This window comes from Nicotiana attenuata, unplaced genomic scaffold (genome assembly GCF_001879085.1).
Source record: "Nicotiana attenuata strain UT unplaced genomic scaffold, NIATTr2, whole genome shotgun sequence".
Classification (NCBI taxonomy): domain Eukaryota; kingdom Viridiplantae; phylum Streptophyta; class Magnoliopsida; order Solanales; family Solanaceae; genus Nicotiana; species Nicotiana attenuata.
Genome location: NW_017673262.1, coordinates 36,803 through 51,892, shown reverse-complemented (window position 1 = coordinate 51,892; position 15,090 = coordinate 36,803). Strand labels below are relative to the sequence as shown.

The 15,090-nt window shown below is 35.5% G+C and overlaps 1 protein-coding gene across 3 annotated transcripts; it reads left to right on the top strand.

Moving 5' to 3' along the window:
• Positions 1–8,205: 8,205 nt before the first annotated feature.
• On the top strand, positions 8,206–13,103 carry LOC109215866 (transcription factor bHLH79). 3 transcript variants are annotated; one of them, XM_019379983.1, is made up of 7 exons: positions 8,231–8,337; positions 8,526–8,746; positions 9,424–9,612; positions 9,770–9,835; positions 10,762–10,830; positions 10,906–10,977; positions 12,736–13,103. In XM_019379983.1, the coding sequence occupies exons 2-7, from the start codon at positions 8,609–8,611 to the stop codon at positions 12,859–12,861; spliced, it is 660 nt and encodes a 219-aa protein (XP_019235528.1). In that variant the 5' UTR covers positions 8,231–8,337; positions 8,526–8,608; the 3' UTR covers positions 12,862–13,103. The 3 variants fall into 3 exon arrangements, with proteins under 3 accessions (XP_019235525.1, XP_019235528.1, XP_019235526.1); XM_019379980.1 differs by having other exon boundaries at positions 8,206–8,746; XM_019379981.1 differs by having other exon boundaries at positions 8,231–8,746; positions 9,451–9,612.
• The last annotated feature ends 1,987 nt before the right edge of the window (positions 13,104–15,090 follow it).

Sequence of the window (15,090 nt, the reverse complement as noted above, 5' to 3'; positions counted from 1 at the left end):
TACTTATACTGAGTACAAAGTATAACATTTCGACTAAGAATATTTAATTACTCCCTTCATTGCATATAGTCCTGCCACTGTTATTACTCTTTTTTTTTTTATAACTAGGGATAATATATATTAAAAACTTACGCAATATTGTCGTTTACATCATTCAAAATAGAAACAGCCTTAAGGACATTGATATTGCCCAGATCAGCTAGCATAAAGCATACATCAAAACTAATGTTCTTAACAAAATAAACATAGGCCACCCTATCTGTTTCCAGATTATTTATAACAAAGGGGGGTGGTGAATCTAGTAGTTGATAAGCAGCTGCTTGATTGAGTGCATGTCGTGCCAGATTGTGTGCCACTTTGTTCCCTTCTCTGAAATTATGGATGATCGATGGTTCCTTCAGCTGGTGCATTAACCACCTGCATGATTGTAGGATAGAATTATGAGGGACAACGTTTGACATGAGCTATTTTATTACCTCAGTTGCGTCAGTTTCTACGACCAGAGGAGTTATACCATGGGTTAGAGCTAAATTGAGGCCTTCTTTGAGAGCCTCCAGTTCCACTTGTAATGGTGAGGTAGCTGGGACAGTGCTTTGGTAACCCAAAATCCAATCCCTTGCTTGGTTCCTAAAAACTCCTCCTACTCCCCCTAGCTTGAAGTTGTCCTTATAAGCACCATCAATGTTTAGTTTAAAGAAAGATGGAAGGGGTTTATGCCAACAGTAGCTTTTTCCTTATGAGTGAGAAGCATGTATTCTGACGCTAGGTTTAAGTCTTGATTTGGATTATAAATATAGGAAAGGTTTTCATGGTTGTTTTTGTTCCTGTTTTGCCCAATCCCCGTTACAATAAAAGGGAAGAGTTCCTCCCATTTAAGGTGCGTATAGCGATTAGGGTTGCCCAAATCCTTTATCTTGTCTAGCCAGTGGGGGGGGGGGATTAATAAGAGAGGACCTATTTAAACCAAACAAATTCCAGAAATTCAGGATAGCCTTGCAATTTAAGAATATGTGCTCAATGGATTCATTTTCTTTTTTACAAACAGGACATAAAGGATCAATGTTGAGACCAATATGGTGAAGGTAGGATCGCGTTGGTAGCCTGTTGTGGTAGCATTTTCAAAGAAGGAATTTAATTTTGTTAGGGCATTTCAAGGACCAGATCCAACTAAAATCAGTTAAGCTATTTGACCTGGTCCTAATGAGGTTGTAACAGCTTTTTGAGGAGAATTTCCCGTCCCCCGTTAGGTCCCAGAACAATAGATCATGGGAGTAGTTAGTAGGGTGAATAGATAGGATACTATTTTTGATATCTAACGGGAGGTCAAAGGGAATTTTGCTAAGATTCCAGTTATTATTATGCCAAATGTCACTAATGGTGAGATTGCCAATGGATGAGGGTAGAGGACCTTTAACTAGTTGTCTAAGGTTTTTTGATTTTGGGATCCCGTTTGAATCCCATATGTTCATGGAGGAGCGGGTATGAGGGATCTATTTAATGCCCTTAGAACAAATTTCCCATCCTTTAATAACACTTTTCCATATGAAAGAAGTGTGTTTAAGATTTAAGGAGGAATTGTAAACGGAGGAGAGGGTTTTTGACCAGGGTTTACTAGGATTTAACCAGTCTCCAACAAGGTTAGCTAAGCTAACTAGACTTTTATCCTTAGAGGAGAAGATGCCAAGACCTCCATTGTGCTTGTTCTTGGCTAGGGTATCCCCTTGCATGCGGATGAACACCCGGCCAATGATCATTTCCACGTGCCTAACGAAATCCATGCAAAATCACCTATTAAATCTAACACGCAAAACCTCCCTATGGACATGCAAGTAGAACTAATCATTTCCTCTAGCAACCTTCGAGAGCCAATATATCCCAAACCCCTCACCATACCAAGAATTACTCTGAATCATCGAAATTAATACAAATTTTGAGAAACCAACGACCACAAAATATGGAGAATCTCCCTCCCTTCCCAAATCAAATACCTCCTCCCTCAATAATCTATGCACAACCCCCACTCCCACAAGATCACCACCCAACATCGTGGATAGAATTAGGGTTGATGGGGAGGGGAGTGTCCCTCCAAGTCAACATCAATGGTCAAGAGAGTCTAATCTTGATCCAAAATCCATAATTCCTTGCCCAACTAGTGTCCGAGGGTCTTCATGTCGCGATGAACAATTATATGAACCACATCTGGGCAAACAACATAGTTCAACCTTTAGCTACAGGGATGAACATCAACCTGGTTTAGGCCATGCGTGCCCGATGGAACCTCCCTCAACCCTTCAACCAGAATCCCTACCTACCCCAGAACATGGGGTTAGATCTTCCATTCTTCCCTCCGCAAGAGCTAACTGCTCTCAATCCAGTCTTGATGAACTGGGACATTCCATTAATGGACATGCAACCTCAGATGCCAGTGAACCCTTAAATGCCAGTCAACCAAGCACCACAAAACCAACAAGCAACCCCCCCACCCCCCACCCCAAGATATTCCACCAGATTTGGGAAATCCAGTAGGGGAGGAACTAGAGGGCGATATGGATCTAATAGGGGAATCAATGGGAAAGGCGGGAGAAGAGGCTTATTCTAGCTTGTCCAAGTTCGTTATTCAAGTGCACGATGGACATGAGGCCTCCACAGGATCCCACTGTGGGGAACCTGGCAATGATTCTGGTTCCCTCACTAAGAAGGAACCCAGTGTTCCCTCAGGGAAGTCAACTGAATGGTCCCCATCCTCCTCCCCTATCAATGAATCGTGCTAAAAAATTCATAATTTGGAACATAAGAGGGGGTAATAGCGATGAATTTGGAAGAAACTTTCGTGACTTAATTGATACTCATCATCCTTGTATGGTGACCTTATTGGAGACAAGAATGGCAAACCATGGTAATCTCATGCATGACTTTGGGTTCACTGCTATGACAGAAGTCTCTTCTGAGGGCCAATCAGGTGGCATGACAGTCCTCTGGGACACAAATCTAGTGCATGTTAACAACTTTGTCAAAAGAAACAGTGAAATTCATGCTCTCATTGAGGTACCTCCTATTCGTCACACTTGGATTTTTTCTTCGATTTATGCTAGTACAAAAATATCCAATAAAAATATTATGTGAGATAACATCTGTGACATTTTTGATAATTATAAGGGTGCATGGCTTCTGGGGGGTGGGGGATTTCAACGATGTTATCTTAGCTAATGAAAAAATGGATGGAAACCCCATTAATCGTAGAAGAGCTGTAAACTATGAAATAGAATTAACTACTGCAAACTTGTAGATTTAAGGTATAAAGGTTGCAAATTTACGTGGTCTAACCATAACAAGACTATTAGTAACCGTATTATGGAAAGACTAGTCAAATTGTTAGCAAATGAATCTTGGATAAATCTTTTTCCCAGAGCTTCAGTAATTCACTTACCAAAAACTCATTCCGATCATAACCCTATCCTATTAGAGCTAATCCCTAAGAATAATAATTCCCTACCCAAACCCTTTAGAATTGAGACCTTTTGGTATGGCTATCCGGAGTTTGGTAATATAGTTAAGGAATGTTAGCACAATAGGTCTTTTGTGGCAGCTTCAAGGTGTTTTCAAAGTCGTATAATTGACTGGAAGCACAAAACTTTTGGAGACCTATTTAAAAAAAAATCACATCCATGCCAGACTCAACGGCATCCAAAAATCTCCCTCTTATGGTTTTAGTTCCTATCTCAATGATTTGGAAATTTCCCTAGAAAAGATTATAACAATCTTCTTAGATTAGAGGAGGACTATTGGAAGCTTCGATCTAGAATTAATTGGTTCAATGATGGTGATACTAAATCAAAAAAATTTCACACTTGTGCCACTAATAATAAAAGGAAAAACAAGATTGTTTATTTTAAGGACTTAGACGGAAATTGGATAGATGACCCTCCTAAAATCATGGACCATACCCTCTCCTATTTTGAGCAAGTCTTTACTACTAGTCATAACTCTTCAGCCTGGACTAGCATTAAGTTAGACACCACTTCATTCAAAGACTATAACTTAGAGTGCTTAGGTAAACCTTTTTCCTACTCTGAAATTAAAAATGCAATTTTTTCCTTCAAACCTTTTAAATCTCCGGGACCAGATGGTCTTCATCCTTTTTTCTTTCAAAAGTACTGGAATTCCCTAAGAACATCAGTAACTTCCCTATGTCAGATAGCTTTTGAAACTGGTAAACTCCCAATTGGCATTAATGATATCTACCTCTGTCTAATTCCTAAAATCCATAATGCCACCAATCTAAGAAATTTTAGGTCAATTGGCTTATGTAACACTATTTATGAAATAATTACAAAAACAATTGCCAGCAGACTAAAACCTTTCCTGAATAATATCATTAGTCCCTATCAAGCTAGTTTTTTAAAAGGCAGACATGCGAGTGATAACGCTATCATTATCTAGGAATTAATGCTCTGAATGCACAAAAAGATTGGTTCAAATGCTAATATGATCCTAAAAATAGATCTTGAAAAAGCTTTTGACCGTCTAGAATGGTTCTTCATCTACAGAACTCTTCGTCATTTCAAATTCCCTTCAAGAATCACTTCTATCATTATGAATTGTGTAACCACAAGCAGAATATCTATCCTAGTGAATGGTAGCAAAAGTTCTTTTTTCTCCCCTAGCAGGGGAATCAGATAAGGTGACCCTCTATCCCCATATATTTTTATCCTCTGTATGGAAATGCTATCAACTCAAATAAACCACAAAGTGGATATTGGAGCTTGGTCTCCCATTAGAATGGGTAACAATCAATGCAATATCTCTCATCTCTTCTATGCTGACGATCTTAACCTAATGTGTAAAATTGATAAAAATTCTCCTAACACAATTCTTGAGTGTCTAAATTCCTTCTGCACTTTATCCGGACAAAAAATAAATTTTTCCAAATCGAAAATTATTGTTTCCAAAAATTGTTCTATAGTCACTTCAAAGGCCTTATCCAGGCTCTTTAACATTAATATTAGCAAAACTTTTGGGAAATATCTAGGATTCCCCATTACTAACATCAAGCCTAAGTCCTCCGGTTACCAATTTATCATAGACAATATGACTTTGAAACTAGCATCTTAAAAATCAAATTTCCTAAACATTGCAGGCAGAACCACCCTAGCACAATCAGCCCCAAACAACATTCCAAATCATGCCATGCAATATAATCTCCTCCCCATTAAAATTACCACTGTTACTACTCTACATAGTGGTAAAACCAATCAAAACTGAATAACAACCTCATTTATATATAGATGAGTTAGGACACTAAAGATTACTCCCATCAAATATTAACACTAAGTCAATAGATATATATTATTCGTATGTTCGCACATAAAAAATTTCACCAATCCATGGTTAACTAATATATATATATATATATATATATATATATATATATATATATATATATATATATATATATATCAACTCATTAAAATAAATTAATATGATTTGGTGTATAATAAATCTTTATCAGTTGGACTAACTTTTTATCTCGGCGTACAATGTTCCATCATTTTTTGCATCAAAATAGCTAAAATCTATATATACTATATACTACATATACTATATTAAAAGCACGAAGGCCCTTAGCGAAATGTCGTTCGCCTTTTATACCCTTAAAATTATATTTCACACTAGGCAAAATAGTCATTTTATTATTTTTTAATATTTAAGAATAAGAATAGTCATTTAATATTTTCCAAATATTTAGGAATTCAAAATCAATTAGATTTTGTCCATTAAAGTCTTCCCTATTTGAACTATGTAATATAAAAAATCTATAGAATAAGGAAATAATAACAAAGGAAAATCACAGTATTTTGTAAAGTGCTTTAAAAAAATTGTTTGCAAACTTTGCACTCCTTTTGCATTGGGAGCTTTAGTTTTTTTAGCACTTTATTCAATTCTTTTTACGTCCAAAAAAAAATGCCTTTTGGTTTAGCGATCTTTTTAATTTGTTTTTTTTAACACAGGAAAAAATCGTAAAAAAAAAAAAAAAAAGTTTCGAGCACTTTCACTTCCTTCTGGTTTTTAGGATTTTTTTTGGTAAAATTTTTACCACTTTCATACATCATTTTAGGTTTTGGAGTATGTATTTATCCCCGAAATTCAACTTTGCCTCCAAAAAAATAAAGAATACCTTTTTAAATTCATTAAAAATATTTTTTTATAAAAATATGTTTTGGGTAACAACAAATAAAGTACAAGGACAAACAATGCTTATTGTTGGATTTGACAATTATATGTGCCGCAATACGTTTTCTCACATGGATAACTATATGTTGCACTTTCAAGAAAAATATTAATGTTAACGGCAAGAATTTTGTTCATGACAGAGTAGTCGAAGGTACAAAAAGGAATATGCATTAATAACATCGTCTACTAAGAGATAGTAGGTCAGATATAACAACATTACATATCATTGTCTCAAATAATAAAATATCTTAATTACAAATAGTATGATTAACTCACTTAAGATATTCGTTTTCGCAAATTCAGAAGTTATGCAATTACTTTTAATTTAACTATTGTATCAATGTAAAACATTTACTTTTTCGTTTAAATAAGTGTTGCATCTATCTCGACATCAATTATTTTTACACCTTATTCTTTTTTATTCTATATTTTGTATACTTTTTATTGATAAACACAAAATATGCGTGCAACATGTATACTAAAAACACGAAGTCCCTTAGTGAAATATTGTTCGCACTTTTACTTTAAAAATAAATTTCATATTGGATAAAATTGTAACTAAAATAAATTTTTTAATTTTTAGGACTTTGAAATCAATTAGATTTTTTTTTTCTCATTTGAGTTATGTAGGAAATCCTAATATTTAGAAATACAAAATTAAGAAAAGTTATACATATATAAATCATTTTCTTATTTAAATTATTAATTATAATTCAGTTATACTGACTTATATTTACTTGCTCTTTATAATAGGTTTCAACGTGTCGTGATTTTGTATCACTCATTACAAATTTGATGCTCAAATAAATATAATAAACTTTTATTTTACCATCCAAGCGAATAAAAATTTAAAAACATAATCCAGTTAAATCAAACAAGTTTTTTGTCGTAAATATTCATATTCGAAAGAATTACAAGAAAATACACATGACTTCACATCATAACATAAAATGGCCCATATTTTTAAGTTTTACCCAACCTAACCCATATTGTACATATTTTGGAAGCACTAGCAAATTCAAAACTTGTGTTCTTACAACCATTGCTTCTAAAAGCTATGGAGTTAAATATGTATTCTCACAACCATTGCTTTCACTATCTTCTACTCACATCTTCTACATATGCATCAAAGGGCAGTCCGACATTGCTACTTCTTACCCTGTGTCACCTGGTTACAATATAAGAAAATTGAAGAATAGAAGTCCACCATTGAAGGCCACTCAAATCTTTGCTTCGAAAATAGGATTTTTTGAGTTTGTTAGTTGTTTGGATTGAGTGTTGTTCCAATTGATTGAAAATATCAAAAGGAGTGCAAAATTTATATTTGAAGTGATTTGGAGTAGATTTGAGCAAGATCTGAGTTAAATTTTAGAAAAGACGCAAGGAAGAAGACGAAGTCACTTTTTTGTATAATTATGTATATAATAGTGTATATGAGTGTATAAACACATCTTATACACTATTATACACTTTTATACAAGCGTCTGTAGACGAACTTTTTTCACGATTTTCAGTTGCAATTCTTGTTCAAAACCAGTCCAAATCTCCATTAAATGACTTCAAATTTTATATACAACCTCCTTATACTATTTCTAACAAATCTAAATAACACCCACTCCAAATTTCTCACAAAATCAAATTCGAAATTTAAACACACATGTTTAAGCTTGTTAAAAATTTAATTTTCATCATCCAAATGGATTTGGTTTGTTGAACTAATATTTGAGTCACAGTAAAGTTACTGATTCGAAAATTAACTTAAAATCTTAAACAATCTTTTTTAAAAGTTAAATAGTAATTTTTAGAACCTATGAAAGTTGGATGTTAAATCTTAACCTATTATTTTTGGGTTAGTTGATTATAAATTGAAATATGGGCTATAAAATTAAAAAGTAAGGAGCTCAATTCTTGCTATGTGAAATTTTACCATCGTTTTTTCTATATAAATGAAGTGAGAATGGATCAAGTACACGTGAGTTGGAAAACACTGGCAGTTAAGACCTCATTCTTTTCAACTCCCGAGGCTCTTTTTTTCTCTCTCTACGTGAATAGTGAATAGTGAATAGTGAATAGTGAATAGTGGTGGTGGTCAGTGTACGCCAGTAGGTACAGTACGCACCCAACAACCTCCACCCCACTGTGACTCTCGAAAGAGATCTCGCCCAGACACACACCCTTTTACTCTGCTCTTCTTGTTCCCCGCTTTGATTTCTCTACATTTTATTTATTTATTTATTTATGTCTTTACAATTACATTAGCATTTTTTCTAAAATGGATCCAATGATGAATGAAGCTAGAGCATTTCAAGCTGCCGCCGCTAATCCGCCCTTTAATTTGGCCGAGATCTGGCCCTTTCCGATCAATGCTGGCGCCGCAATGCCCTATGCCAACCATATTCCGATCAATGATCCTATGCTTCTCGACCACACAACAAATCACCGAATCGGTTCAGCTAGGAAACGACGTGAGGATGACGAATCTGCTAAAGGAGTTTCAACTAGTGGCAATGGCTTGGTATTCTTATTGAAATTTATCTTTAAATTTTTTATTGCATTGCTCTGGTAACTGCACTAGTGTACGTTAATGCTGTTAATTCTGCCTTCCTTTACTTGATTAAACAATAATTACTTAGTATCGAAATGAAATGGTCCTGAATAGAGCGGAACAGACTAACTAATTTGGGTTGAAGATTAGTTGATTGATTGATAGATGGTTCTGAAATAGCTATCCGATAAGCTACACGGTCTATTTGAGCTTCTGTTATTTTATCTAGCTGATTGATCAAGGACGGATGTAGAGGGTGTGTTCCTGATCTGAATCCAATAGCTTTGGCTCAAACTTTGTATATGTATTCGGAAGAATCACTATATAGGTACTACTTATTGATTTAGAACCCAGTAAATGTAGAATCCCCGATTAGAATCCAAAAGTTCAAATTCTGGATCTGCCTGTGTGATTGATGTGCTATATGTAGAAAGCTGGTAAAGAATGACATGGGTATATCATTTATTGTTGATCCTTCCTGTTTCTTGGTGCAATGTTTTGTGAGTGGATCTTTTTTGCAATTGATTTATGTTGTATCTGATTCTTGTTTGTTTTGAGGTGATCACATTCTGGATAAAAATTCTGGGGTGATGATATAAAAGATGTCTGTCCTTATAATTTTTACATCTTTTAATATGTTTGAGCAGAGTGAATCTGATAGTAAGCGTTTGAAGGCCACAGGATCAAATGATAACCATGAATCCGGAGGTGATGGGGAAGGGAATTCAGGAAAATCTGCAGACCAACCTGCAAAGTCAGCTGAACCACCTAAAGATTACATTCATGTGCGAGCAAGGAGAGGTCAAGCTACCGATAGTCACAGCCTAGCGGAAAGAGTAATTCTTCCTCATTATTTTCATCATTTACACTTTCTTGCCCGACCATTAATTTTCCAAATGTGCTATGGGATTATGTGGAAAAGTCAAAATTTGGAAATAATGGTTCTGTATGAGCAATAATGGAATTTGCTGATTGGACCATTTTGGTTTGCAGGCCAGGAGAGAAAAGATCAGTGAAAGGATGAAAATCCTACAAGACTTGGTCCCTGGTTGTAACAAGGTATGCTACAGTTTCCTTTATCTTTCTACTGTTGAAATATCTGAAGCAACCTTCATTCTGATCAGCTGCTTTTCCATTTGTTTGTTTGTTAGTTATTAGATAAATCTGAAAGTACCAAAAAAAAAAAAAATCTAATGCATGACTGATATTGGACTTTACTACGGAATTTTTTTTTTTGGTTGAGATGATAGGGTTGAGTCTCACAGGCAAAACCTGCTCACCTTGTCATCCTTTTCAAACAAAGGCTCACAAAATTTCTTTCAGAAATTGCACTACAGTCAAATTGGATCAATGTTGGTCTCCTCAGTTGACATGTCAATGACATCAACTTCGACAAAATACAACAGTAGTAGTTAGCAAATTTCTTAAAGAGCTCCCATGAAAGCAAAGCCTTGGAACTTATCTTTCTTGTTTATCATTATGATCAGCTTTCAATTTGTTAAAAGTTCAGCTAAATGGATGCAAATGAGCCATCTGCTTGAACTACTTATTAAAGCAACAGCATGTAGGTTTCGTCATATTGTTCTATGCCAAAGGTCTTTACTTGCTCTCCTACTTGACCTCAGAACTGTACCAGTCTTCCTGCTATCAGGCGTTTGTTGGTGTTCAAAGAACTCTCTAACCAGGAACATGTAGTATAATGAACCTAATGTCTCTAAAGCTACCTGCATTCCAGCCATATGATTGGTGCAGGAATGGTGCTGGTTTTAACATCTAATTTCTTCAGGAACATAGAGCAGAATGAACCTGATGTCTCTAAAGCTGCCTGTATTCTAGCCCAGTCGCTGGTGCTAGGATGGTGGGACTTTAACCTCTAATTCTCGTCACATAAATTAACATCAAAACATGAATTCAATTTCAATGATATGTAACATTTGCTTTTGAAATGCGATGGGAAAAGTCAGTTTGTCGTTGTTTGGTTACAGGTAATTGGAAAAGCTCTCGTCCTTGATGAGATAATCAATTATGTCCAATCACTACAACGCCAGGTTGAGGTATGCTATCCACCTATCTTGTTGCACTGTTCTAGTTGAGACTTCTACACTAAACATTTTTTCGTGAATCCTCAGTTCCTATCAATGAAGCTTGAAGCAGTTAATACAAGAGTACCCCCAAATATCGAAGGATTTCCTACTAAAGATGTAAGTGTTATATCAGAAAGTCTTTCCAGTTGTATTTTATTCTTTGTTGTTCATGTCGATAACGAACTAGTAATTTGCTTTTCTGATGACCTTAAGCATGTTCTTTATGGAAACTACACATATAATCTTGTTTGTCGAACACTGTTAAGAGGTGGATTTAGGATTTGAAGGTGGCGGGTGCCATAATTTTCTTTAATGTATACCTTGTAATGACTAATACGGAATTTGTTAGGAACTTTTATTCGATTTTTTTGAGTTTATTCCTGTCAACCTAATAGGTATTTTTTATTTGTAAATATAAAAATTACATCTCAAACGTAATTAGTATTTTAAATAAGGAATCACACCTTTATTATAACAACACAAGTAAAACTAATATTTTTACTAGAAAATTACGTCCTTTTCTGTCTATTAAAAATAAATTTATACAATTAAGATAACATCTTCAATAAGGGAATTACATCAACCAGAATAAGAAAATTTAAAAAAATGTCTTCAATAAATAAATTACACCCCATAAGTATAAAGTTAAATTAACTACAAGTTCCCAAAAATCAATATCATAAATCTTTTTTTTTAAGCAATGCTTACGAAATTTTCAACATAATTTAATAGTTAAGAGATTTAAATCATATTAAATAACCATAGAATAACATAATTTTGTATGATATAATAAAAAAGATGATTTTTTTTTTCTCAATCCAAAACTCTTATTAAGACCCAAGTTTTTTCGGATTTGAAAGAAGAAAACTCATAAATTTAAGATTAAGAGGAATGCTTATTGTATATAATTTCAAAGTTTTGGAGTCTCCTTTTCGAGTGTTCTTGCTAGAGACCACATATAAAATAATAGAATAGAGAGAAGAAAAATATAAGAAATAATAAAACGACAAATAGAAAATTGGAGGGTAACCGAAAAGAAAAATCATTGGGACAAATGGAAATAAAAAGCACAAAGAAAAGGGAAAGTCGGACAAGGTTCAAGATAAATTCCAACTTCAATTTTACACACGAGAAAAGCTTTAAAAAAGATCTACCAGCCATGGCACCTTTGTCTAGTTTACGGCTGCGGGTGACAGGATCAGATATTTAACCTAATTTAAGAAAATTTAAACATAGTTACATAAATTTTTTATCATCTTAGCGGGTGCCATGCCACCCCTTCTTAAAGGGGTGGATCCGCCACTGTGTTAACTCCGCTAGAACCTCAGCTACCTTCTAACTTGCTGATATCTGTCTTTTTCATGGCATAACTCCCCATCAACCTTGGATGTAGTGCTAAGATTGTTTGGAGGAGGTTGGGGGCCTTGTGCCCACATCTAGCAAACCGTCACCTCTGACTTCTGAGACTTGCTTGGCATTAGCTCCTTGAAATTATAATTAGTGATGAAATAACAGCACGCAAAAATTCTGAGCTACTGTAGCGATTAACAGTTTGCAATTGTTCAGGTTTCTTTGAGTTACTCTTATTGCCATCTCGCTTTACAAAGTATAGCTTAGTTTGAAGATACAAGATTGCAATGCGTGTGTATAAGAGGGACCCACAGAGGCATCACTTAACAGCATGTTGAAATTTAGCTCCTGATATAAGTTAGAAAGTGTTAAGAAAAACCAAAGCAATATTGTAAAGAGAGAAAAGGAAGATATTCTAAGCTCAAAAAGGAAATACATTCTGTAATGTTAAAAATAAGATAGCACAAAGAATGGTACTTGGAGAAATATTTTCAATTCATAACGAGGTACTCTGGTTGTTTCCAGCTCGGGCAGCAAGCATTCGAGGCAAACGCCATGGCATTTGGTTCACAAGGTACGAGGGAATATGCTGGGGGAACATCACCAGATTGGTTGCATATGCAGATTGGCGGTGGATTTGAAAGAACATAAAGTAAATAATCGGCATCAAAGGCTAATAAATTCTTAGGAGGCTAATGCTTCCTCAGGGGACTGCTAAATGTATAATATTTTCTGATCAGGCACAGAGTTGTTGAAAATCTTTAGGACAGGAGAAACAAATCACCATATCTTCTTTTGTGCATTGTATGGAATCTATCGTATATGATGAATAGTACACTGGTGAAGATGCCTATTTGAAATGGTTATTAAGAAGCTGAAGTTTCTTCCTCCTGTTCTAAAAGCATTTATGTGTTCTGCTTTTTTTGTCTGCCAAAATGTAACGACCCGGAAAGTCGTTCTAAGAGTTATAGCCACATTTCCCCCATCTATGCTTATTTATATATTGTTCAGCTGTGTTGAGTTGTATCGAGTTGGTAGGTTTGGGTTCGAAGTAGTTTTGGAGTGAAATGATATCATATTGAACAAATGAGCTCCGATTTCTTTTTTGATTGAAGCATTAGATCCGTATCTTAATTACGGACCCGTAGCAAAAAGAATCATCGAATTTGGATATCGTATGAGAATTTTATGGTCATTTTACTAAAAATTAGGTTGCCAGATTTTTTCAGAGTAATTACGAAATTGCCACTAGCAGCGTATTTAAAAATCTGCACTATTTGCAAATATTAAAACTTACATATCTCATTCATTATAAGATCAAATTGAGTGATTCAAAAGCCTAACTTGACTAGAATTTCACAAGGAATCTATTGGAGGCATAAAATATGAGTTTAGGCATTTTTTGGCGCGAGAAACGAGGCAGAATAGCTGGTAGAAACTACATAAAACTAGGGTTTGCTCATTCGATCATATTTTGAGTTGGGGAGCTCGAATTTGGGAGATTTTGGAGGCGATATTCACCATATGGATTGGGATAAGTTTTCTCTACTCGGTTTTGATTATATTTCATGAATCTATCTTCGTTTTTTTTGGGATTTGATTGATGATTTCAAAGTGAAAATTGAGGGAGTTAGGGTTTGAGTTTTGGAGAGTTTTAAGTGAGGATTTGAGGGGCCAAACAGAGTCCGATTTTGATAAATTTTATATGGTTAGACTCGGGAGAGAACGAGGATTATTATTCTGCCATTTTTGACTGATTTTGAGACGTGGGCCCGGGGGCCGAGTTTTGGTCGATTTCGGATTTTTGGCATGTTTATGTAGTTTCTATTGTGTAATTCGATTCTTTAGACTATGTTGATAGTAGTATTCTGATTATGGTTAGATTCGAAGCTTTTGGAGACCGAGTCGAGGGACGAGGACATCCCGGAGTAGGATTTTACGCTGTTGAGGTAAGTAACAGCTTTAACTCTGGCTTTGAGGGTATAAACACGGAGAAATTAATATCATGTGATTGTTTGGTGGTGATACCCACGCTAGGTGACGGGCGTATGGGTGTGCACCGCGAGGGATAGAGACTTGGTCCGTCCCGTGAGGCCAGGCCTAAAAGCTATTATCTGTGGTTATGTGTTTACTTGTTGTTGAACTTGTTTGCCTTCATGTTAAAGACCCTGTTTAGGTTTTATTCATGCTCACATTATTTGTACTCAGTCATAGAAATTATTGTACATGTTTACCTCAGTCTCTATTATTTGATAATATATTGTGCTACTTGATGTGGGATGTGTCCCCTTATTTGTTGATGATGGTGAGGCTAATGAGGTACATGACTGAGTGAGGCTGAGGGCCTGGTTGTGAGGATATTAATATCATAGCGCGTGAGTTGTCCGCGTAGCACGTAAGTTGACCGTGCGGGTCCAGGTATTGATACCATAGCACGTGAGTTGACCATGCGGATCCAGGTATTGATATGGTAGCACGTGAGTTGTCCGTGCTTAGCGCTTGGGCTTTGGGAGCCCCTCCGGAGTCTGTACACACCCCCAGTGAGCGCAGAGTGTTGAGTGTATTGAGTGTTGAGTATTGAGTGTTGAGTGCGAGTGCTGAGTGATGGAGTGACATTGTTGTGAGGTTGCATTTACTTTTGCTGTTGCTGCATTTATCTGTTAAATTTCTTTGTGGCATTTACTGAGTTATGAAATTTACCTGTTTATTCTTGTTATTTTTAAAATTGTGAAAAATAAATAATTGGACTATTTTGCTCAGCTCGTCACTACAGCTAAGTTCCTTAGTTATTTCTGTTACTACTGAGGTGGTTGTACTCATACTACACCCTGCACTTTATGTGCAGATCCGGGTGAGTTAGAGTGCGGCGATCGTTGAGTT

What these genes read in the sequence shown, in the direction of transcription:
- LOC109215866 (XM_019379980.1), top strand. Translation starts at nt 8,504, where the DNA reads ATGGATCCAATGATGAATGAAGCTAGAGCATTTCAAGCTGCCGCCGCT. An exon ending in GTCACAGCCTAGCGGAAAGA is followed by an intron (nt 9,613 to 9,769) that starts GTAATTCTTCCT and finishes TTTGGTTTGCAG; the next exon opens with GCCAGGAGAGAAAAGATCAG. An exon ending in CACTACAACGCCAGGTTGAG is followed by an intron (nt 10,831 to 10,905) that starts GTATGCTATCCA and finishes GTGAATCCTCAG; the next exon opens with TTCCTATCAATGAAGCTTGA.